Source organism: Ranitomeya variabilis, chromosome 4, assembly GCF_051348905.1.
Source record: "Ranitomeya variabilis isolate aRanVar5 chromosome 4, aRanVar5.hap1, whole genome shotgun sequence".
In the NCBI taxonomy this organism is placed as follows: domain Eukaryota; kingdom Metazoa; phylum Chordata; class Amphibia; order Anura; family Dendrobatidae; genus Ranitomeya; species Ranitomeya variabilis.
In genome coordinates, this window is record NC_135235.1 from 496,095,038 (window position 1) to 496,117,365 (window position 22,328).

The 22,328-nt window shown below is 42.9% G+C and overlaps 2 protein-coding genes across 5 annotated transcripts in view; both read left to right on the forward strand.

The window, feature by feature from the left end:
• The window catches only part of LOC143769067 (uncharacterized), a 65,861-nt gene extending 58,997 nt beyond the window's left edge, over positions 1–6,864 (forward strand). For 3 of the 4 annotated variants that reach the window (XR_013214197.1, XR_013214198.1, XM_077257652.1), the window contains exons 3-4: positions 3,053–3,226; positions 6,364–6,864. Coding sequence is in view for 1 of the 4 variants with exons in the window: in XM_077257652.1 (XP_077113767.1) it covers positions 3,053–3,226; positions 6,364–6,384 (195 nt within the window). In the remaining 3 variants the exon portion in view is untranslated. Of the gene's footprint in view, positions 1–3,052; positions 3,227–5,459; positions 5,567–6,363 lie in introns of all 4 variants that reach the window. The other variant, XR_013214196.1, reaches the window with a different exon arrangement.
• Positions 6,865–8,939: 2,075 nt separating this feature from the next.
• The window catches only part of COASY (Coenzyme A synthase), a 44,574-nt gene continuing 31,185 nt past the window's right edge, over positions 8,940–22,328 (forward strand). The window contains exons 1-4 of the mRNA XM_077251986.1: positions 8,940–9,037; positions 10,879–11,552; positions 14,582–14,796; positions 15,310–15,441. Of these exons, the coding sequence (XP_077108101.1) occupies positions 14,632–14,796; positions 15,310–15,441 (297 nt within the window). The 5' untranslated portion in view covers positions 8,940–9,037; positions 10,879–11,552; positions 14,582–14,631. The remainder of the gene's footprint in view (positions 9,038–10,878; positions 11,553–14,581; positions 14,797–15,309; positions 15,442–22,328) is intronic.

Here is a 22,328-nt window from a genome sequence, read left to right on the forward strand (position 1 = left end):
CTTGACAATGCCCTGTAGATTCTCTATGGGGTTAAGGTCAGGCGAGTTTGCTGGCCAATCAAGCACAGTGATACTGTCGTTTTTATACCAGGTATTGGTACTTTTGGCAGTGTGGACAGCTGCCAAGTCCTGCAGGAGAATGAAATTCCATCTCCAAAAAGCTTGTCAGCTGAGGGAAGCATGAAGTGCTCTAAAACTTCCTGGTAGATGGCTGCACTGACTTTGGTCTTGATAAAACTCAGTGGACCTATACCAGCAGATGACATGGCTCCTCAAACCATCACTGATTGGATTGTGGAAGCTTCACACTAGACCTCAAGCAGCTTGGATTCTGTGGCCTCTCCACTCTTCCTCCAGACTCTGGGACCTTGATTTCAACATGAAATGCAAAATTTACTTTCATCTGAAAACAACACCTTGGACCACAGAGCAACAGTCCAGTTCTTTTTCTCCTTGGCCCAGGTAAGATGCATCTGGCATTGTCTATTGGTCATGAGTGGCTTGACACAAGGAATGTGACACTTGTAGCCCATGTCCTGGATACTTCTGTGTGTGATGGCTCTTGAAGCATTGACTCCAGCAGCAGTCCACTCCTTGTGAATCTCATCCAAAATTTTGAGTGGCCTTTTTTTAACAATCCTTTCAAGGCTGCGGATGTCTCGGTTGCTTGTGCACCTTTTTCTACCACACTTTTTCCTTCCACTCAATTTCCCATTAATATGCACTCCTCTGTGAACAGCTAGCTTATTTAGCAGTGACCTTTTGTGGTTTACCCTCCTTGTGGAGTGTCAGTGACTACTTTGGTCAAGACAGCAGTCTTCCTCATGATTGTGGAGCCTACTGAAACAGACTAGGGGACCTTTTTAAACACCTTGGAAGCCTTTACAGATGTTTTTTATTATTATTTTAATTTACTGAGATAATGACATTTGGGTTTTCATAAGCTGTAAGCCATAATCATCAACATTAACAGAAATAAACACATGAAATAGATCACTCTGTTTGTAATGACTCTATATAATATATGAGATTCACTTTTTGTATTGAAGAACTGAAATAAATTCACTTTTTGATGATATTCCAATTTTGTGAGAAGCACCTGTAGTTACCAATAAGATGGAAGGAGGACAAGATCTTCAAATTTTTTATTCCAATTCATTAGAGATCTTATATGCAAAGATAGAGCTGGATGATACTGTATATCATGCTTTTTAGTAACATTATGTCAGATACACTGGTGGCTCTTTAACAGCAGTTGATTAATGAAGCCTTTCATTCTTTCATCAAAGTAAACCCTCAATATATGGTGCGTATTGATCTGTAACAACTTATTGTGTGGTAAGTGCGCAGATAATACTCCCGGATCCTCTATCTATGGATGGCTAAGAATAGGCTTGTGAAGTGCCCTTATATTTGGGTAGTGTGTGCTTACTTATGCTTCTTCAAGTATGTGGGATATATTTATACAAAGAAATGCGGCCAAATGTTGAGTGTGTTAGCGTATATCTAATCATTGAAGATATGAATGACTGCCGTATAGACTATAATTATAGAATTGAGGTACTTAGCACACAATTCTTGTGTATCCATCGGCATAAAAAATGCATACTCAATAGATGAAAACCTATAAATGTAAAACTACCTCTCCAGGGTCAAGGCCTCCAAATTTGAAGGGAATCCGTCACCACGTTTTTGCTACCCCCCTCTAAGAGTGAACCTAAGATAGAGACAAAATGAGCGAAAACCCTGCTGTAACTAAGTAAAACGTAAAAGTACATATAAATAACGTAGGGTACATTCCACTGTGACAAAGTGTACCCAAATCAGGACGGTCCTATACTATTTGCAAAAATTAAAACCTAACCATGTGTCAAAATTACCTCAATGTGAATAAGTGCAAAGCAGAGTGGAATGATCTAGGGCAGAAACCTTGATTCCAGTGATGTATCACTAACTGGGCTGCTTGCTGCAGTTTTGATAAGATCGGGTTTATTCTGCTGCAGACATACCAGTTCTCTGAATGCTGAGCTCCGTATAACCCCGACCCATAACTGATTGGCAGCTTTCTGTGTACACTATGCATAGGCAGAAAGCTGCCAATCAGTGGTGGGGATGGGGTTACACAGAGAACGTGAATATGATGGACTACATGGCAGCAAGTTTTCTAGTCCTCTAGTCATAATCTCTTGCTGATAAAACAATGATTTCATCAAAACTACAGAAAGCAGCCCAGTAAGTGATACATTGATGGAATCAAGATCTCTGTCTCTACATTTTGTTGCTATCAGAATGGGTGGCAAATACCTGGTGAAATATTCCATTTTAAGGTCAGGTAAGATCCAAAGGAAAGCCCTGTTTTAGTATTAATAAAATAAAATTAAAAATGTATGAAAAAGAAAATAAAGTAAAAAAACAATATTTTATAAGGCTAAGTTCATACTATTTTGCAGCTTTTTTGATGTGTTTTTATGCTAATTTTCAGCTGCGCTTTACAGTACCAGCAAAGTCTATGAGATTTCAAAACTTTCATGCACACAGCTTGGTTTTTTGTCATCAGGATTTTGTGCTTTGCATGTTTTTTGCACATAGAGCATGTCACTTCTTTCAGCGTTTTTTTCAGCATTTTTCACCCATTTTAATTAATGGGTGGTGGGAAAAACGCACCAAAAACGCAGATATCAGGTTGTGCTGTGTTTTTTTTGTGTGTCAAAACATGAGTCTATGGAATAGGACTTATTTTTCAACACTAAACTTCATCAGCGTGCACAAGAGACAAATCTAGCATGCCAAAACCACATAAAAAATGCAGCAAAAAACACACAATAAAAACCTACTTTTTTTTTTTTGCACCTTTTTTCCTGCCAAGAGATCAGGTTTTACGGTAGAAAAAAAACACTGAAAAAAATACCTAGTGTGAACTCACCCTTAGTGCTACACCAAATATAATACATGGCTAATTGATGGTAAGATATATTTAGCCATATGTTTTCATTTTTTAGCAATTTCATGGAATATGATAATAAAGCCAACTAGTTTCCTTTCTCTGTTGCAGTTTTTAAGCGCATTGCAAGCATATTTTAGCAGACGAGGCATCCATGTAGACAGGACAGCTCCCTCATACATTATCTTGTCCTCAAAGCCTCGGAGTAGCAGAGATTCTTTTCTTGATGAAGACAGGCTTTTAGAGACGCAAATACGTGGTGGTTCCAAGAAGGACACTCAGTGGGTAAGTTGGGGCTTTATATACTGTGCTGGGTCAGATTCTCATCGGTTCTTGGTCCATATGTCTGTTTTTATTATCAGGGTTTCATCAGATTTTCTCATGCAAAAAACTGGTGGAGGTTTCTGAAGTTGTATTGTTAACGGATGCAACTTGCAGTGTCGGACTGGGGTGTCAAGGGCCCACCAGTGACCAACTAAGGAGCCCCACTTTACAACTACATGCAAATGTTACATTATCCTCAATCATAGATGTATATATCTGAGAACTGGGCAGATTGTTAAATGAATAAGATGCTGCCTTTGTCATAGTGATTCAAGTACATTGTGCCAGGTGCTGCGCATATGAAGGGCGGTTACCCACTCCTGCACAGGGGCCCACATGAGAATTCTCCTGCTCTCCTGTGGGCCAGTCCAAGCCTGGATGCAAGTGTGCTACAAAGACAGACAGGACACATATGCAAATGACGCTAGTCTGAATGAGGCACATAGCAGTTATTGAATTTGGGGCTATTCACATCTCCGTGCTTTTTTGTGAACAGTGTCCACACAAAAACACAAAGACATATCAGATTTTAATCCAAGTGATGCATCAAATTTACTCATATAAGTCTAGGGGCCCATGAATATCATGGACAACATTGGTGTGTAAGCCATGTATTGTAATTGATAGGAGAAGCTTTGCAATTTTTTGATACTTTCTATGAGAAAATCACTGAAAAAGCACTGATGTCTGAGTGAGGCCTTAGGCTATAGATTCACACATCCATGTCTATTTTCATATTTGTGTACAACGGACTGTTTATCTCTCACATATAATTTGCATTGCCTCGGAGTTGCATCCGTTTTTCTCTCATCCTTTTTTAAAAACTGAATCCGGTCAACTTTTATTTATCCATTGGCCCTTAACAATGGATCAGTGAAAGACGGATGAAACACAGAAGGAAAACTGAGATATAAAATATGTTTTCCATTTTTTATACGTATCCCCATAGACTTTAGAGGGGTTGTCAACCTTAGGGGACAATTTATTTTCTTACTTAAATGCATGTAGTTCTGGAAAACCCCTTTAAGGCCGGTTTCACACGTCAGTGGCTCCGGTACGTGAGCCTTAAAGGACACTGACACACGTAGACCCATTAAAATCAATGCATCTGTGCAGATGTCATTGATTTTTTGCGGACCGTGTCTCCGTGTGTCAAACACGGAGACATGTCAGTGTTCGTGGGAGCGCACGTATTACACGGACCCATTAAACCGTGTAAAACACGGACCGCACACGGACGTTCTCCGTGTGCAGTCCCTGTGGCGTGCAGGAGACAGCGCTACAGTAAGCGCTGTCCCCCCCACATGGTGCTGAAGCCGTGATTCATATCTTCTGTGCAGCAGCGTTTGCTGCATAGAAGATATGAATAATAGTGTTTAAAAGAAAGATCTATCTGTCCGCCGCCCTCCCACCCCCTGTGCGCCCCCCCGCTGTTCTGAAAATACTCACCCGCCTCCCTCGTTGGCTGTCGCTGCTTCCTGTCCTGGCGGCACCTTCTACTGTATGCGGTCACGTGGGGCCGCCGATTAGAGTCATGAATATGTGGCTCCACCTCCCATAGGGGTGGAGCCGCCTATTCATGACTGTAAATGAGCGGCCCCACGTGACCGCATACAGTAGAAGGCGCGGCCAGGACAGGACGCTGCGAGGGAGGCGGGTGAGTATTTTCAGAACAGCGGGGGGGGGGCACAGGGGGTGGGAGGGCAGCGGACAGATAGATCTTTCTTTTAAACACTATTATTCCTATCTTCTATGCAGCAAACGCTGCTGCAAAGAAGATATGAATCGCGGCTTCAGCACGATGCAGGGGACAGCGTTAAACTTTAGCACTGTCTCCTGCACGCTCCGTGTGGTACCCACTCGGCACACGGGCGGCACACGTGTGCCGCACGTATGGCCTACGTGAGCTCACGGGCACACGGACACGGATAACTCCGGTACCGATTTTTTCCGGTACCGGAATTATCTGGACGTGTGGGACAGCCCTAAAGCACATTTTTTTTATTTGACTGCTGGAGTGATATCTAATCCATGTTCCCTGCCCCTAGTAATACACTTATCAGCCGCCGTTTCCCGTGGCACAGCTACGGTCTAAATCCACCATCCTGTGACCGCAGAAATCAGAGATAACGGTCACAAGCTCTCAATGCAAGTCTACTGGAGTCTCGTTCTGGACTCTTTCTGTCTCTCATAGACTTACATTGAGGTGTGACCACCAGCTAGCCCAGCAAACACTGGAGCGATTCGGCAGGTCACAGACTGCAGAAGACGACTGGAGCGGTGCCAAGAAGACGGCGACCGGTGAGGATATTATTAGGGCAAAGAACTTTACATCAATGAATCTGGCAGTAAAATAAAAATAAAAAAACGCTGCAGTGGTGTTTTAGGCCATGTGCACACGCTGCGGATTTCATTGCGGAATTTTCCGCAGCTGATTTGATTAAATCCGCAGTGCAAAAAGTACTGCGGATTTATCGCGGTTTTTTGTGCGGATTCTACTGCGGTTTTAGACACCTGCGGTTTTTTAATATGGAGCAGGTGCCAAACCGCTGCGGATTCCGCACAAAGAATTGACATGCTGCGGAAAATAAACCACAGCGTTTCCGCGCGTTTTTTTCCACAGCATGTGCACAGCGGTTTTTGTTTTCCATAGGTTAGGTTAACATTGTACTGTACACCGCATGGAAAACTGCTGCGGATCCGCAGCGTCAAAAACGCTGCGGATCCGCAGCAAAAAACGCAACGTGTGCACATAGCCTGAATGGTCAAGTCTGATTTGCAAACCAGACGAGAATAGGACGAGTCTCATGGATCCATTTTAAACTGGATGTGTACGGTATATGGGTTGATGAAACTCTATGCCAGACAGATGTGTAAATATATATAGCCTAGGGGTTAGGTTACTCCACCCTCTTCTTTAGCTAACTTTAGTCAGAAGATTGATAGAAACCTGTCCCTTATACCAAATCAAGTCTAGACACATGGCATACAAATTGCCATGTTCACTAGTGACACAAAATGTAATGAACGTCTAATTACCGTGCATGTGGTGCTAACATTATGTACTGAGAATAACAAGATATATTCTTTTCTTTCAGGCCCAGGAAAGTTTCTACTAATCAACATCAAAGAAGACTGCCATGGACCAGACACAGCTTTTTTTATTGCATTATTTATTTCTGTTACAAAATGATTAATTTAACAAATTTCTAATGGAACTACTGTGCTATATAGTATACATGATGTAATAAAGTTTCACGTCAAATTGGCACATTATTCAGATTGTTTTATATACGGTATGTGTATTGGATTTCATCCAGGAATTAAATTTCCTTTGAAGCTTTTATTACTTTCCTATAATTTATGTTTTTGTTTTTTATATGTGTGTTGACATTCATGTTTTTTTTTATTTGTAAACACTTTTTTGGGTAAAATTATATGTGTGTATTTACATATACAGTATGTAAGCATGTTTCAGTGTATATATGATGGCTTCTTTGGATCACAGTGAGCATTTTTAGAGGCATTGGAAAACCAAAATGATTCATAAAGATGATACATAATTTATATGTACAGTCTGAAATGCTGATTTGATTAGCCACTTTAGCCACACTAATCACGGTGACTTTAAAATGATTTAAAATCACAACAACCAGTGTCCCCAGGTTCAATGAAATCACACAGGCATGAATTCATATGGATATATGTGAAGCATCTCCAAAGTCAAGGCTAGTGCCAGTACACAGGGAACCTGAGCAAGGGTTAGGGCTCGCACAGCCTGGGGGGCCCACTGTTTATCTTGCAAGTGGAGTGCTCTGCATGTATGGAACAGGCTCAGGAGGTGAATTAACACCATACAGTGTGGGTGTCATCTATGATCGCAGCACAAGGTTCAAGGATAAGAGAAAATGAGCGGCACATCCTTCTGACGATAAGTGAAAATTATTTCATGCTTTATTAAAGATCCATTAGAAACATGGAATCCAAAAAATATATAAAACCTGACGCGTTTCTGGCGTCTAAGCGCCCTTAGTCATAGGATATGATTCCATGTTGGATTCCATGTTTCTAATGAATCTTTAATAAAATATGAAATAGTTTTTCCTTTTCGTTGGACGGATGTGCTGCTCATTTTCTCTTATCCTTAAACCTTTAGCTGAACTTATCCAGCAGGACCGACACCTGACACACAGATTTCAACCCTCAACATTGGATGACATGGCTTGGTGAGCTAATAATCCCCCCTCTATCAAGTGATGATAGCAGCTTCTATGTAAATGAGTTGATAAAACACAAATCTTCCTGACACTCTGCCCCCAGAGTTCATTTTAAATGAAAGGAAGTGTTACCAGTATGAGACATGACAGTCTGCTCTACATGTCTCACACGGGTAATGCCCCCTTTAATTTAAAATAAGCTCTGGAGGCAGATTCTCGGGGAGCTCTATATCCAGCCCATAGATCTTAACAGCTCATTTACATAATAAGAAATACATGGATTTCTGTGGAATAAGACGTTGGATCGTAGATATCAAGGTATCATTTTATTCGGCTTCCTATAACCAAAATGCCCATACAGATGGCTTGGGAGGGTTGTTCTTTCTGAGATACTCCCTTTAAGAGTTAAGAAAAGGAAGGTTTGCATTCTGATGCCTATTAACAACCCCAACACCCTGCAACATAATTATGGGGTGACGTTCTCCATGACAGTGTTAACTTTACAATATACAGCAGAGTACAATTACAGTATTGCAGTGAGATAGTGCAACCAATAAAGAGTGTAAAAATTAGTCATAAAAAGAATAACTATTTAAGTTAATAAGTTTAGATATAGATATATTAATATAGATGATAGATAAAAAGTTAGATGCAGATAGAGATAGATACAGATAGACAGATAATGATAGATAATAGAGAGAGATAGATAGATAGATAGATAGATAGATATGGGATAGATAGATAGATAGATATATAGATAGATAGATAGATAGATAGATATGGGATAGATAGACAGATAGATAGATAGATAGATAGATAGATAGATAGATATGGGATAGATAGACAGATAGATAGATAGATAGATAGATAGATAGATAAATAGATAGATAGATAGATAGATAGATAGATATGGGATAGATAGATAGATAGATAGATAGATAGATAGATAGATAGATAGAGATAGATATGGGATAGACAGATAAGCAGGCTCAGACTGACAAAACTACCCAGCTTGATGTCATATAGAAGCATTTGCGAATGTTGCCAACCAGTGGGTGTAATATATATACTGTAACTTAGGGTATATATGTGAAGTGTGAAGTGTATTTGTAGTAAGACACTACTCTTCAGCTCTTACTTAGCTGAGGACAGTTCCTGGAAGCTTCTTTTACATACACTTTCCAGCACAATGTCGCTAATATTCATGTAGCAAGCCCCAGGGGGATCTCTACACCCTTTGTACCATTTCTATATGTAGCTCTTTCTTTACTAGAGAAACAGTTTGCAGCGTACCACAAATTTCTTGCATCAGAAAAGTGGTCGCCGAGAAAATGGCCGCCTTCCTAAGCCTGCTCTCGTACGAGCCGTACTGTTTTGCCTCTGCTAACTGGCTCTGGTCACGTGACTACTGTACAGGCATTGCTCAGCCTACTTTTGTCATTTTGTTATAAAGTTATTGAAGAAAAAAAAGGATTCCTGTCACAGAGTGAAGTGCAGGAGAGCCGGGTGGTGAAGGCGGAGGAGGCGCCGGGGCTTCTGGAGCAGTCACCTGAGTGTACGTATGGATGGCACAGGCCCGAGTTCTGTATATGCGGTGCCCCTGACAGTACGGTCTCCGGTGTAGGTAGCCTGTGCTCCGGTATGACGCCTGCTGACGGCCGTAGTCTGCTGCCCAGTGCTGCTAGCTGTGACTTCCACCTGTACACAGTGCAGATCCCCCCAGTGAGCGAGCCCTGTCTGACACATTATGGAGCCTTGGTAAAACATCTCCTTTAAGAAGAAAATGCCAGTTTACTGCAGTGGGGCCAGCAATAATGCAGCTGAAAAAGACACCAGATCCTGTTTGGTAGTGATTGCTGAGAGATAAGGAAGGCATTAATTTTCTAGAAGTTTTTGTATAAATATATATACAGTATATAGATCAGCCTCAGGGCACGGAGCATTGGGGGTGTAATAGGGCTTTTTACATCCATATCCGGGAAATCCAATTATCATAACAGCAAACTTATCCAGAAAACTCCATATTAAAGGGCTATTCCTCCAAAAAGCAAGTTATCCCTTATCCATCCAGCGCTGCAGAGCTTTCTCCTCCGAGCCCAGAGCTTGGGATCGCTGGGAGCTTCTGCCATAACTGCTGATCACTGGGGGCTTTATCTTCTACGGAAAGTGATACTTTTATTTTGAGGTTTTTCTCCAAGTTCTTGAATGGGTAAAATTAAAAAGTGCTTGTTAGAACAGAGAGTTTTTCCGTTTACTTCTTATTAAAAGTCCTCTTCGCGCTCAAGGACGGAGAGATTTTTAATTCTTTTGTTTACTGAGTGTTGCCTAGGCTACCAGCCACCTCTGCAGTCTATCAGTGGTGGCCAGGCTGTTTGCTATAGGGCAGGAACCCATGATGGAGTGCTCTTCTGAAAAGATAATACTGCAATTAATCATGCGCTTCATATTTTGATGTCGACCCATCTTCCTGCTGCCACGTGGCTTGTAGATTTGTTTTTACTATTGGAGGGGGTGCTGCCTCCATATATAGAATAATAATAATAATCTTATTTTTATATAGCGCTAATATATTCTGCAGCGCTTTACAGTTTTGCACACATTATCAGATCATATTTGGCTGAGCACTCCTCCCATCAGCCTAACGGTAGGTTCACACATATTTTTGGTTTGAGTGCTGTCCATGAAAAAACAGAAAGCCCACAGACCAATGATACTCAATGGCAGAATGCCGATGAGCGTTTTTTAAGCTGTTTTAAAATCGTATTCTACCAGCATGAAAATCGGACGACACTCGTCAGACTTTTCTGGACTGAAATCGGACCGATTTTTTTTCACGGTGATGGGTATCCGCCCTTAAGTAGTAAATGAACTTGCCTTGGAGAGATGTCCACCGGCTGCAGGCACATTATTTGGGTGACACCAAGCACAGTACACTTTGCCTCACTATGCATATACATTACTCCGGTGCAGCCAGTCTCCAGTGCCTCACTGTGCATGTGTAGTGGAACAAGGTGAACTGTATCCGGCTTCATCTGCACTATGCACGTGCTTCTCTTCTGATTGACTCTTGAATTCATCCAAGTAACACATAAATCCTTTAATGACCTAATGCTGGAATATCCTGGCTACATAACTTGCTGTTGGGTTGGTGGCCACAAACCTATGACACGCACTCCCTTTAGAACTCCTATGACTTGAAATTTGCGGCATGGAAAGTTGTGTGACATTGCAGGCATAGAATTGCACGTTGCTTGATGCAGCCGTGACGTGAAGGCAACTTTTTTTGTTGGGAAAGTCAAGCTCTAAAAGAAGTCGCCTATATCTTAGATTAAACATGTGTGAAAAAAATAAAGTACTGAATTAATAAACTTTTTTACAATTTCTTTCTATTTAAAGGTGATCTTCGGCAATGTCTGTCTTTCGCTCGGGTGTGCTGGTCTTAACATCTCCTCTCTCTGCCTTGTCTATGAGATTGGCCCCCATTCTTGCCTCTGCTGCCAAAATTGTCCAGGATACCTTGTACATCCACCTGCAACCTGGACTTCACCTGACCGGTTCTTCTCAGCCCACTTCTACCTATGTCCCGGCAACCCATGAAGTCTGCTGCCTCATATCCAAGGTGTATGCCGATGCTGATCTCCATAGGAATCTGGATGTTCGTGTGCTGTTAACTAATATTAAAAATCAAAGCGACAGCCAGCAAACTCTTTCCTCTGTCCAGAACCTGTCTCACCCACCGGAGGTGGTCCTCACAGACTTCCAGACCAGTGATGGTGGGCAGTACAATCCAGCCAAGCAGCAGCTAGAACGATAGGCAGCTAACTGTTACAGTTGTAATCCTCACCTCGTGTCAGTATTACTGTATCCAGAGTATGGACTAGAAGATGATGATATTAATGTTAAGGAAGCAGAAGAAGAAGAAGGAAGCCCTCTGCAGAGTCACAGCGATGTCGTAGTTGGAGGCACTTTCGATCGGCTACATAATGCCCATAAAATCCTATTGAGTGTTTGTTGTCTGCTGTCAGAAAGGCGTCTTCTCATTGGTGTGGCCGACAGAGAACTGTTGGATAGTGAGTAGCCTTTTTGATAATTGTCAATGCATGAAAGCCAAATTTAATGCAGGAATCTGCAAAAAAAAAATGACCAGTTTCTAAATGAACCTGAGGTCCTGCAGTCCGGACATCCGATATTCTGCTGAACATGAATATAGACAGCACTTTCATTGTACTGCAGGTCGCAGGATCCAGGGGAATCGTCATGTCGATGACCAGGTAGTTCATGACCACTTTTGGTGCAAGACCACTTTGAATATCTGAATAATTGTCTTCTGGACTCTGAGTTTAAGGCCAGGTTCACACAGTGTAGAAAAAAAATCAACAGCGGTTCATCCAGAAAGCTCGGACAATATTTCTCTAAGCTGGTTTCACACTTGCGTTTGGCTGGTCTGTGCATGGCTGCGTACATCCTCCGTTAAGCTCCCCCTACTCTCTGCCTACTTCTGCATGCATCCTGCGTCATCCTGCATACCTATTTTTAACATTGGGTACGCAGGGACATGCATTGTATGTGGATGCGTCGGCATTTTGATGTGCCCGCTGACCGCACGGGAATGCAACTTTTTGGACACGTGGTCAAAATTGTTGGTACCCCTCGTTTAATGACAGAAAAACCCACAATGGTCACAGAAATAACTCGAATCTGACAAAAGTAATAATAAATAAAAGATAGGCCTGGACAGAAATGATGGTACCCCTGAAAATAATGTGACAAAAGGGACATGTTAAAACAAGGTGTGTCCACCAACTCGCATCACAGGTGTCTACAATCTTGGAATCAGTGAGTGGGCCTGTATATAGGCTACAGATACTCACTGTTCTATTTGGTGACATGGTGTGTATCACACTCAACATGGACCAGAGGAAGCAAAGGAAAGAGTTGTCTCGGGAGATTAAAATGAAAATTAAAGGCAAACATGTGAAAGGTAAGTTATATGACCATCTCCAAGCAGCTTGATGTTCTTGTGACTACAGTTGCACATATTATTCAGAAATGTTTGATACATGGGACTGTAGCCGACCTCCATGGACGTGGCCGCAGGAGGAAAATTGATGACAAATCAAAGAGTCAGATAATACGAATGGTAACAAAAGAGCCCAGAAAAACTTCTAAACAGATTAAGGGTGAACTTCAAGCTCAAGGAACATCAGTGTCAGATCGCACCATCCATCGTTGTATGAGCCAAAGTAGACTTCATGGGAGACGACCATGGAGGACACCATTGTTGGAAAAAAATCATAAAAAAGCCAAACTGGAATTTGCCAAACTACATGTTGACAAGCCACAAAGCTTCTGGGAGAGAATGTCTTATGGACAGATGAGGGAAAAATTGAACTTTTTGGCAAGGCACAACCGCTTTGTTCACAGATGGAAAAATGAAGCATATCAAGAAAAGAACACTGTCCCTACTGTGAAACATGGAGGAGGCTCTGTTATGTTCTGGGGCTGCTTTGCTGCATCTGGCACAGGGTGTCTAGAATCTGTGCAGGGTACAATGAGATCTCAAGACTATCAGGGGATTCTAGAGAGAAATGTGCTGCCCAGTGTCAGAAAGCTTGGTCTCAGTCGCAGGTCATGGGTCTTGCAACAGGATAATGACCCAAAACACACAGCTAAAAACACCCAAGAATGGATAAGAGGAAAACATTGGACTATTCTAAAGTGGCCTATGAGCCCTGACCTATATCCTATTGAAAAGAGCTGAAACAGGCCGTCTGGAAAAGGCAACCTTCAAACACAAGACACCTAGAGCAGTTTGCTCTTGAGGAGTGGGCCAAAATACCTGTCGAGAGGTGCAGAAGTCTTATTGACAGTTGCAGGAATAGTTTGCAGTGATTGCCTCAAAAGGTTGTGCAACAAAATATTAAGTTAAGGGTGCCATCATTTCTGTCCAGGCCTATTTCATGATTTTTTTTTTTTTTATTATTTTTTTTTAAATTCTGTGGAAGCATGGTTGAAAAGCAATGTCTGACTTTCATTTGTTAATTTTCCTACATCTTTTATTTATTATTACTTTTGTCAGATTCAAGTTATTTCTGTGATCATTGTGGGTTTTCCTGTCATTAAACGAGGGGTACCAACAATTTTGACCACGTGTGTATGGGCACCTAATGGGCATGTAAAGTTCTCATGACCTTATATTATTCTAGCCTGTGTTATGAGTCTGATGGCACTGGAAAAGGTCTACAAACCAGTAAAACCTGTCCAATTGAGATCACAGCTCTCTATTTTACATAACCTCTGGCGACACTTTTTGAAAGCCAGTGCCATTTTTCTTTAGCCAAATTGCTATTTCTAAACCACACATGAAAAAAGAACTATTGGGATTGGCCTAGCGTTTGATGTGTGTGAGGGCTTCATGATTTTACCCAGACATATAATTCCAGTGGGAAAGGATAGGAATTGGGTATTTTGAACTCAAACGTTCAGACCCCTTTGTTCTGCAGGAGGTAAGCCACTACCAACCACACAGATTAGGGTGCATTTACACTTACTGATGGCAATGGTAAGTGACCGCTGATTGGCAGTCATTTAATAGCTTGTTTTAGACAAGCCAGCTTGACATGTACATCAAATGATTGGTAATTGTTTGTTCTGTACCTCATTCTGTCAATGTTCTCGACAGCACTGTGCTGTACACAGAATAATGTGCTGCTGAGAATAATAATTTTTAAGCTTATTAATCATTTCATCCAATGAACCAGCATTTTACTTGTCCATCAGGTGATCGTCAGCTTGTTTACATAGGCCAATTATCGGGCAATGAGCATTCCTAAGAACGCTGACTCGTGATTATTCGTGAATGTGACTGCCCCCTTACTCTGCTCACTTGTCCATGCTGAATGTTCATGTACATGGGGAAGTAAAAAGACATGTCTGTCAGCTGAATGAGCCTCAGCCAACATTTGTCTAATGTTCATGGCCACCTTTAGTGATAGTCTTGCTCTCATGGCCTCCACAACCTGACATGTCCAAGGCTTAGTGCTTTCTATTTGTGTTCTTTGGTGTAACTTGTATGATATATATTTTTTGTATCTTTCAGATAAGGTACTGAAGGAACTGATAGAGCCATATGAGACAAGAGTAGATAAAATGTCTGAATTCCTGGTTGATGTGAAGCCTTCTCTTGGATATGACATAGTGCCGATATCGGATCCTTTTGGGCCTTCAATCACTGATCCAGAACTGAAATGTATTGTTGTCAGCGAAGAGACCCAAAGAGGAGGACAGTCAGTGAATAAGAGACGTCTGGAAAATGTACGGTAATCATTAAGTCTTTTACGATCATGTTAGCTTGTTACCGTTAAAGGGGTTATTCACCCTTTAAATAAGCTTGAGTGTGCACTAAAACCATTTACTAATTCTGCACCACTGACCCTATCTTTTGTGGTTTCTAATGAGATACTGTGAAGAGGTGGGGAGTTGTGACCTCATCTGTTGTCATTGGTGGATACTGTACTATTCGATATGTATAGAGGTATTACCTGTCAATTTAATCCTGCCTCTGCTGATGAGCCTGCTGTAAACTCTTCCTGAAAGGACCGGATGTAGGAATCTAAAAAAACCTCGATTGGCCAGTGTGAAAACTGTAAGATTGATCATTTTATTTTTTAATAAAGATCGTGTGGAAAAAAAAAAATGGCATTGTATTAAATACTTGGAACACACAACTTCATTTAAGGACAGTTTCTTTCCATAGATTTCCTTTAAGTTTTCCGCATTACCTTATTCTTTTTTTTCTACCCTATACTCCTGTCTTGTGTTATTCAGGGGCTTGATGAATTGACCATCCATGAGATCCAGCTAATAACAGACCCCAAGCACTCTGAAAATGAAGAGGAGAAAATCAGCTCTTCTAGCTTTAGGAATCGTCTACTGGGAACCTTACTGAAGACCCCCTCTGTAAGAATCCTCCTATCATTTATTTTAGGTGATTTTTTTTTTTTTTTTTTTTTTAATCATGCCCTTTTAAATGGCTTGTTTATATTGAGTATACTATTATTATTATTATTATTATTATTATTATTTATATAGCACCATTTAATCCATGGCGCTGTACATGAGAAGGGGTTACTTACAGTAAGCAAATTAACAATTACAGACTGATACAGAGGGGCGAGGACCCTGCCCTTAAGGGGTTTCATACTACAGAATGGTGGGGATGGAGACAATAGGTTGAGGGTTGTAGGAGCTCCGGCGTTGGTGAGGCGGTAGCTTGGGTAGTGGTGAGGAGGCAGCAATTTCAGTGCAGGCTGTAGGCTTTCCTGAAGAGGTGGGTTTTCAGGTTCCGTCTGAAGGATCCGAATGTGGTTGATGTGTTGGGGCAAGGAATTCCAGAGGATGGGGGATATTCGGGAGAAGTCTTAAAAGCGATTGGGTGAGGAGCAGATAAGTGTGGAGGAGAGAAGGAGGTCTTGGGAGGACCGGAGATTACGTGAGGGAAGATATCGGGAGATTAGTTCAGAGATATATGGAGGAGACAGGTTATGGATGGCCTTGTAGGTCAGTATTAGTAGTTTGAAGTGGATACACTGAGGGAATGGGAGCCAGTGAAGAGATTTGCAGAGGGGGTAAGCTGAGGAGTAGCGAGGAAAGAGATGAATTAGTTGGGCAGCAGAGTTAAGGATGGACTGGAGAGGTGCAAGGGTGTTAGCAGGGAGGCCACAGAAAAGGATGTTGCAGTAGTCAAGGCGGGAGATGATGAGGGCATGCACAAACATTTTAGTAGATTGACGGTTGAGGAAAGGACGGATTCTGTAGATATTTTTGAGCTGGAGGCGACAGGAGGTGGAAAGAGCTTGGATGTGCGGTTTGAAGGACAGGGCAGAGTCAAGAGTTACTCCGAGGCAGCGGACTTCCGGTACGGGGGAAAGCGTGATGTCGTTAATTGCGATAGATAGGTCAGGTATGGAAGATCTATGAGATGGAGGAAAGATGATGAGTTCAGATTTGTCCACATTGAGTTTGAGGAAGCAAGAGGAGAAGGAGGATATGGCTGATAGACACTCCTGGATTCTGGACAGCAGAGAGGTGACGTCTGGGCCAGAAAGATAGATCTGAGTGTCACCAGCATAAAGGTGGTACTGGAATCCATGGGACTTTATGAGTTGTCTCAGGCCAAGTGTATAGATTGAGAAGAGTAGGGGTCCTAGAACAGAGCCTTGGGGGACTCCAACAGAGAGAGGGTGGGATGAGGAGGTAGTGTGGGAGTGGGAGACGCTGAATGTGCGGTTGGAGAGGTATGAGGAGATCCAGGATAGGGCGAGGTCTTTGATGCCAAAGGAGGAGAGGATCAGTAGTAGGAGGCAGTGGTCAACTGTGTCAAAAGCAGAGGACAGGTCTAGAAGGAGGAGTACAGAGTATTGTCCGTTAGCTTTGGCTGTAAGTAGGTCGTTAGTGATTTTGGTCAGGGCTGTCTCAGTTGAGTGATGGGGGCAGAGAACAGATTGTAAGAAGAGCAAGTTAGATGAGAGGTGGGAGGAAAGTTCAGCGTGGATGTGCTGCTCCAGGAGTTTGGAAGCGAATGGGAGCAGCGATATTGGGCGATAGCTGGACTTAGCAGTTGGATCGAGGGTTGGCTATTTAAGGATAGGCGTGATTGTGGCATGTTTGAAAGCAGAAGGGAAGGTGCCAGAAGTTAGTGATAGGTTAAAGAGGTGGCTTAGGGATGGGATAAGTGTGGTGGTGAGGTTGGGGAGGAGGTGGAATGGGATGGGGTCGAGCGAACAGGTGGTGAGGTGCGATTTGGAGATGAGACAATTAAGCCCCCTTCAGTGATCTTGGAGAGGGAGGTTATGGGGTTTGGGCATTGGTCTGGTAAACAAAGGGGTTGTGGTGGTTGAACAATGAAGACTTGCCTTGTTTGGTCGATCTTCGTTTTAAAGTGTGTGGCAAAGTCCTCAGCAGAGATGAGGGAGGTTGGAGGGGGCAGTGGGGGGCGGAGGAGGGAGTTAAAGGTTTTGAATAACTGTTTGGGGTTGGAGGATAGGGAGGAAACGAGGGTTGTGAAGTAGGCCTGTTTAGCAGACGTGAGAGCAGATTTAAAAGCGAGTGTTGCCTGTTTGAATGCAGTGAAGTCATCTTGCAAATGTGTTTTCTTCCAATGCCGCTCTGCAACTCTGGACAGTTGCCGGAGCCTTTTAGTGATGTTATTGTGCCAGGGTTGTCTGTTGATACGTCGCACTCTGCCATGAACGAGAGGGGCGACCGTGTCAATAGCTGATGCGAGAGTGGCATTGTAGAAAGCAGTAGCGCTGTCTGTGTCATGGAGTGAGCATATGGATGCCAGTGGTAGGATAGAGTCAGAGAGCGTTTGGGAGTCTAGGTGTGCAAGGTTTCTGCGGGGGTGCGCATGTTGTTGGACATGGGTGACCGGTGAGGAGGACAGGGACGAGAAAGTGAGTAGATGGTGGTCGGATAAAGGGAGAGGGGAGGTGGTGAAGTTAGATAGAGAGCATAGACGGGTGAAGACCAGGTCTAGTATATGTCCGTCTGGGTGGGTTGCTGAGGAGGACCACTGAGTAAGTCCAAAAGATGAAGTAAGGGACAGAAGTTTGGAGGCTGTTGACTGAAGGGTATTAGTGGGGATGTTGAAGTCACCCATGATGATGTTGGGAATGTCAGCAGAGAGAAAGTGGAGAATTGGTCAATAAAGGCAGTGGCCGGGCTCGGAGGTCGTTATATGACGGCCACTTGGAGGTTAGAGGGAGAGTGGATGCTGACAGAGTGGACTTCAAAAGAGGGTAGGATAAGGGAGGGTAGAGGTGGGATTGGGTTAAAGGTGCAGTTATAAGAAAGGAGAAGACCCACTCCTCCACCATGTCTGTTGCCGGGACGAGGGGTGTGGGTGAAGTGGAGGCCGCCGTAACACAGCGCAGCAGGGGAGGCTGTGTCAGAGGGTGTTAGCCATGTTTCTGTGAGGCCGATGAAGGCAAGCTTGTGAGAGAGAAAAAGGTCATGAATCACATGAAGCTTATTGCAGATTGAGCAGGCATTCCAGAGTTTTCCAGAGAGAGGGAGCCGGGGGGGTGGGTGTCAGGGGCACGGGTTTTTATGTTGGAAAGATTGCGGTAGTTTGTATTAGATAGGGAGCGATAGGAGTGGGTAGTAATGGGAGGTATGAGCTGTGGGGGTCCTGCCGTTGAAATAACTGCGGCATCTTTATGCTTAGCTGCGTAATGCTTTGCAGCAGGAATGCGCGTGCCTGACCCCACACACGTGCACCCCTTAAGATGCTACTAAATTTATAGGGCATAGTAAAGGATCAGGTGAGAGGTATTGTGGGTCTTTATTTGGGATAAATTAGCAATTGGCCAACACCCCAGGGGAGGTTATATGATCAAAGGCACTGAGCCTGGCCACAACCATATGCTCTAACACCTCTTGCACAAGATAATATCTCCTGTGACCCCAGCATGGATGTGCAGCAGTATTTAATACAATACAACAAATCAATTTAGCAAACATTCAGCAGGCACATTAACCCCTTCCCGACCTGTGACACAGCGTATGCGATGCGTCATGAAAGTCGGTGCCAATCCGACCTGTGACGCATATGCTGTGTCACAGAATGATCGCGTCCCTGCAGATCGGGTGAAAGGGTTAACTCCTATTTCACCTGATCTGCAGGGAGAGGGGGAGTTGTACTTCAGCCCAGGGGGGGTGGCTTTGCCCCCACGTGGCTACGATCGCAATTTGCAATATTTCACCTATGAAAATGGTGAAATATTGCAATCCAGCCATGGCCGATGCTGCAATAGCATCTGCCATGGCTGGAAATCATGTTCTGCCCCCCACCGCCCCCGATCTCCTCCCCAGTCCTCCGTTCTGTCCGGTACCCCCCTCCGTCCCCCTGTCCGCTCCCCCCGTCCTCCGATTTCCCATCCCCCCCCCCATGCTCCGATCCACCCCCCTGTGCTCCGATCCACCACCCCCTCATACTTACTGAGCCTCCCGAAGTCGGTCCGTTTTCTCCCTGGGCGCCGCCATCTTCCAAAATGGCGGGCGCATGCTCAGTGCGCCCGCCGAATCTGCCAGCCGGCAGATGCGTTCCATGTACATTTTGATCACTGTGGTAAACTTATCACAGTGATCAAAATAAAAAAATAGTAAATGACCCCCCTTTATCACCCCCATAGGTAGGGACAATAATAAAATAAAGAAAATATTTTTTTTTTCCACTAGGGTTAGAACTAGGGTTAGAGTTAGAACTAGGGGTAGGGTTAGGGGTAGGGGTAGGGTTAGGGTTAGAACTAGGGTTAGAACTAGGGTTAGCGTTAGAATTAGGCTATGTGCACACTGTGCGGATTTGGCTGCGGATCCGCAGCGGATTGGCCGCTGTGGATTCATAGCAGTGTTCCATCAGGTTTACAGTACCATGTAATATAAAAAAGAATGTCCCGGCACTCAAAATAGTACTATTTAGACAAAAGTAATTTTATTGAAGAAACACGTTCCAGAAATTCGTTGTAACGTTTCGGTCTTTACATTGACCTTCGTCAGACTGGAGTACATAAACAGAACAAAGAACAAATTAAATATTTACAAAGTATGTACAAATTATAATCCACGTACATTAATTACCAGATAATGCATAATCCATGATACTGTAGATACACATCATTTTAGAACAGAAAAATTATTTTATTAAAGAAAAAAATGAAACAGAAAAATATTATTGTGCTAGTCTAATAACAATATGGCGACTGATGGGTGACTAGCTGCAGCAAAATTCCACATAGGACTGATATATATGTAAGAATCTCTTAATAGTGGGTCCATACAAGATAATCTGGTCACATAGTTATTATCACTCTTTCTAATGAGGACATATTAAGTGAAAGAGATGTCTCCTAGTATAAAAAAATTATCAAAAAAAACCAAGTAAAAGCAGAAACCAAGGAAGAAAAAAAGTAAAAGAACAAAGAAAAATAAAGGAAATAAAAATAGGCTGGTTATCTTACCAAGGAACTATAAAGCGTATGTGCTCATATGTGAAGTCCTATGAGTTGCTATGGGCAAGGAGAGGCCATCCATGTTAAAGTCCTAAAGGTGAGACACCAGACAAATGGTAGTATATCGAGAAGCCCTCATGAGTAATCAGAACGCTGAATATCAGTGGATACAAAATCCCTGGTGTATAAGTGAAGATTCTTACCAGTAATGGACATAGTAGTGGGATCCGACGCTTCCGCGTGTAAGGTGCAGAAAATGGTGGATGGACGCCATGAACTTACTAAGGACGGCTCCTTCTTAATGTAGTGGCTAGACCGGAAGATCAGGTATGTAAGTGACGGCGCCTGTGTGACGCGGAGAACGTCACTGGACCGCACATGGAACGCGGCCCGGCCCTGTGCGGCGCTTACAATAAGCATCATTTTGTGTAGGGCCCTGTATACTACGGCGCGTCTTTACCGGAAGTGCGTCACAGTGTTTCTCGGTCCAGCGGAAGTGCTCAGTGAAACGCTCTTGTGGAACGCAAACAGATGCCCAGAAGCAAAAGGAAAGAAAGGGCGGTGCAGGAGGCGGTCCTCATCGCTGGAGCATTAGGTGAGTATAATGTCCCAGAGAACAAGAAAGGAGAAGAGAAGAGGGGGAAGAATATCATGTAGTAACCTAGGAGATATCAAGAAAAAACCAAATCAATAAATGGAATAGGCACAGTATACAAATAATAACGGCATATCCTACATAAATGTTAAAATAATACATGAACATATGGCACATGAGGCGAGCAGCAAGCAGTCATAATGGAAAAAAGAATTTTAAAATAAGCTAATAACATCAAAGTCTCTATTAAGACCCCGTGGTTCCATACTCTGTAGGAAATGAATCCAAAATGCCTCTCTTGCTAATAATTTCTTAGTTATGTCTCCGCCTCTTCTGTTCATGGAAATTTGCTCCAAAACCAAAAATCGCAACTGAGCTATTGAATGCCCTACTGTATTAAAATGATATGGTATTGGAAGATGATTCTTTTTGCAGCGGATATCAGATTTATGGTGGGAGATGCGGTCTTTGATCGCCTGTGTGGTTTCACCCACATAGATCTTACCGCAGGGACACTTAATTGCATAAACGACTAATTTGGAGTTGCAGGTAAAGAAGCCATTAATTGGAATGTCAGCTCCTGTCTGAGGGTGAGATATTTTGGGACCCTTAAGAACATTTGCGCATTGTGCACATTGTAGGCAAGGAAACGTTCCCTTGCGTTGGGTGGACAGAAAAGTTTGCCTAGAGCTAATCAGGGCTGAGCCTATATCTGCTCTGATAATCTTATTCTTAAGATTCTTCGGTCTCCTAAAACAGGGCAAAAATGGTGCTTGGAATTCTGGAATGTCAGGAAAACTCTCTTGCAAAATGTGCCAATGTTTGCGAATTTTTCTATGTACCCTATACATAAATGGATGAAACGTATGTACAAAAGCCACACGTCAGGAGGCGTTTAACCTTGGAGGTCTATTCTCAGTATCTTGGGCCTGATGAAGGAGTTGTGGAGGATAGCCTCTCTGTAGGAACTTGTCCTTCATCTCTTCTAAACGTTGTGTACGTATTTGAGGATTACTCACTATCCTCCTAACCCTTTCGAATTGTGAGATTGGTACCGACCTCTTTACAGCCTTAGGATGACAACTCTGGAAGAGCAATAAATTGTTGCGATCAGTGTCTTTAGTATAAAGATCTAAAGTTAAGTTGCCATCCTCCCCTTGCAGAACTTTAGTGTCTAGAAAATTTATCTCATGTTGATTAAAATTGAGCGTAAATTTCAACTCTGGCCAGATAGAGTTAAT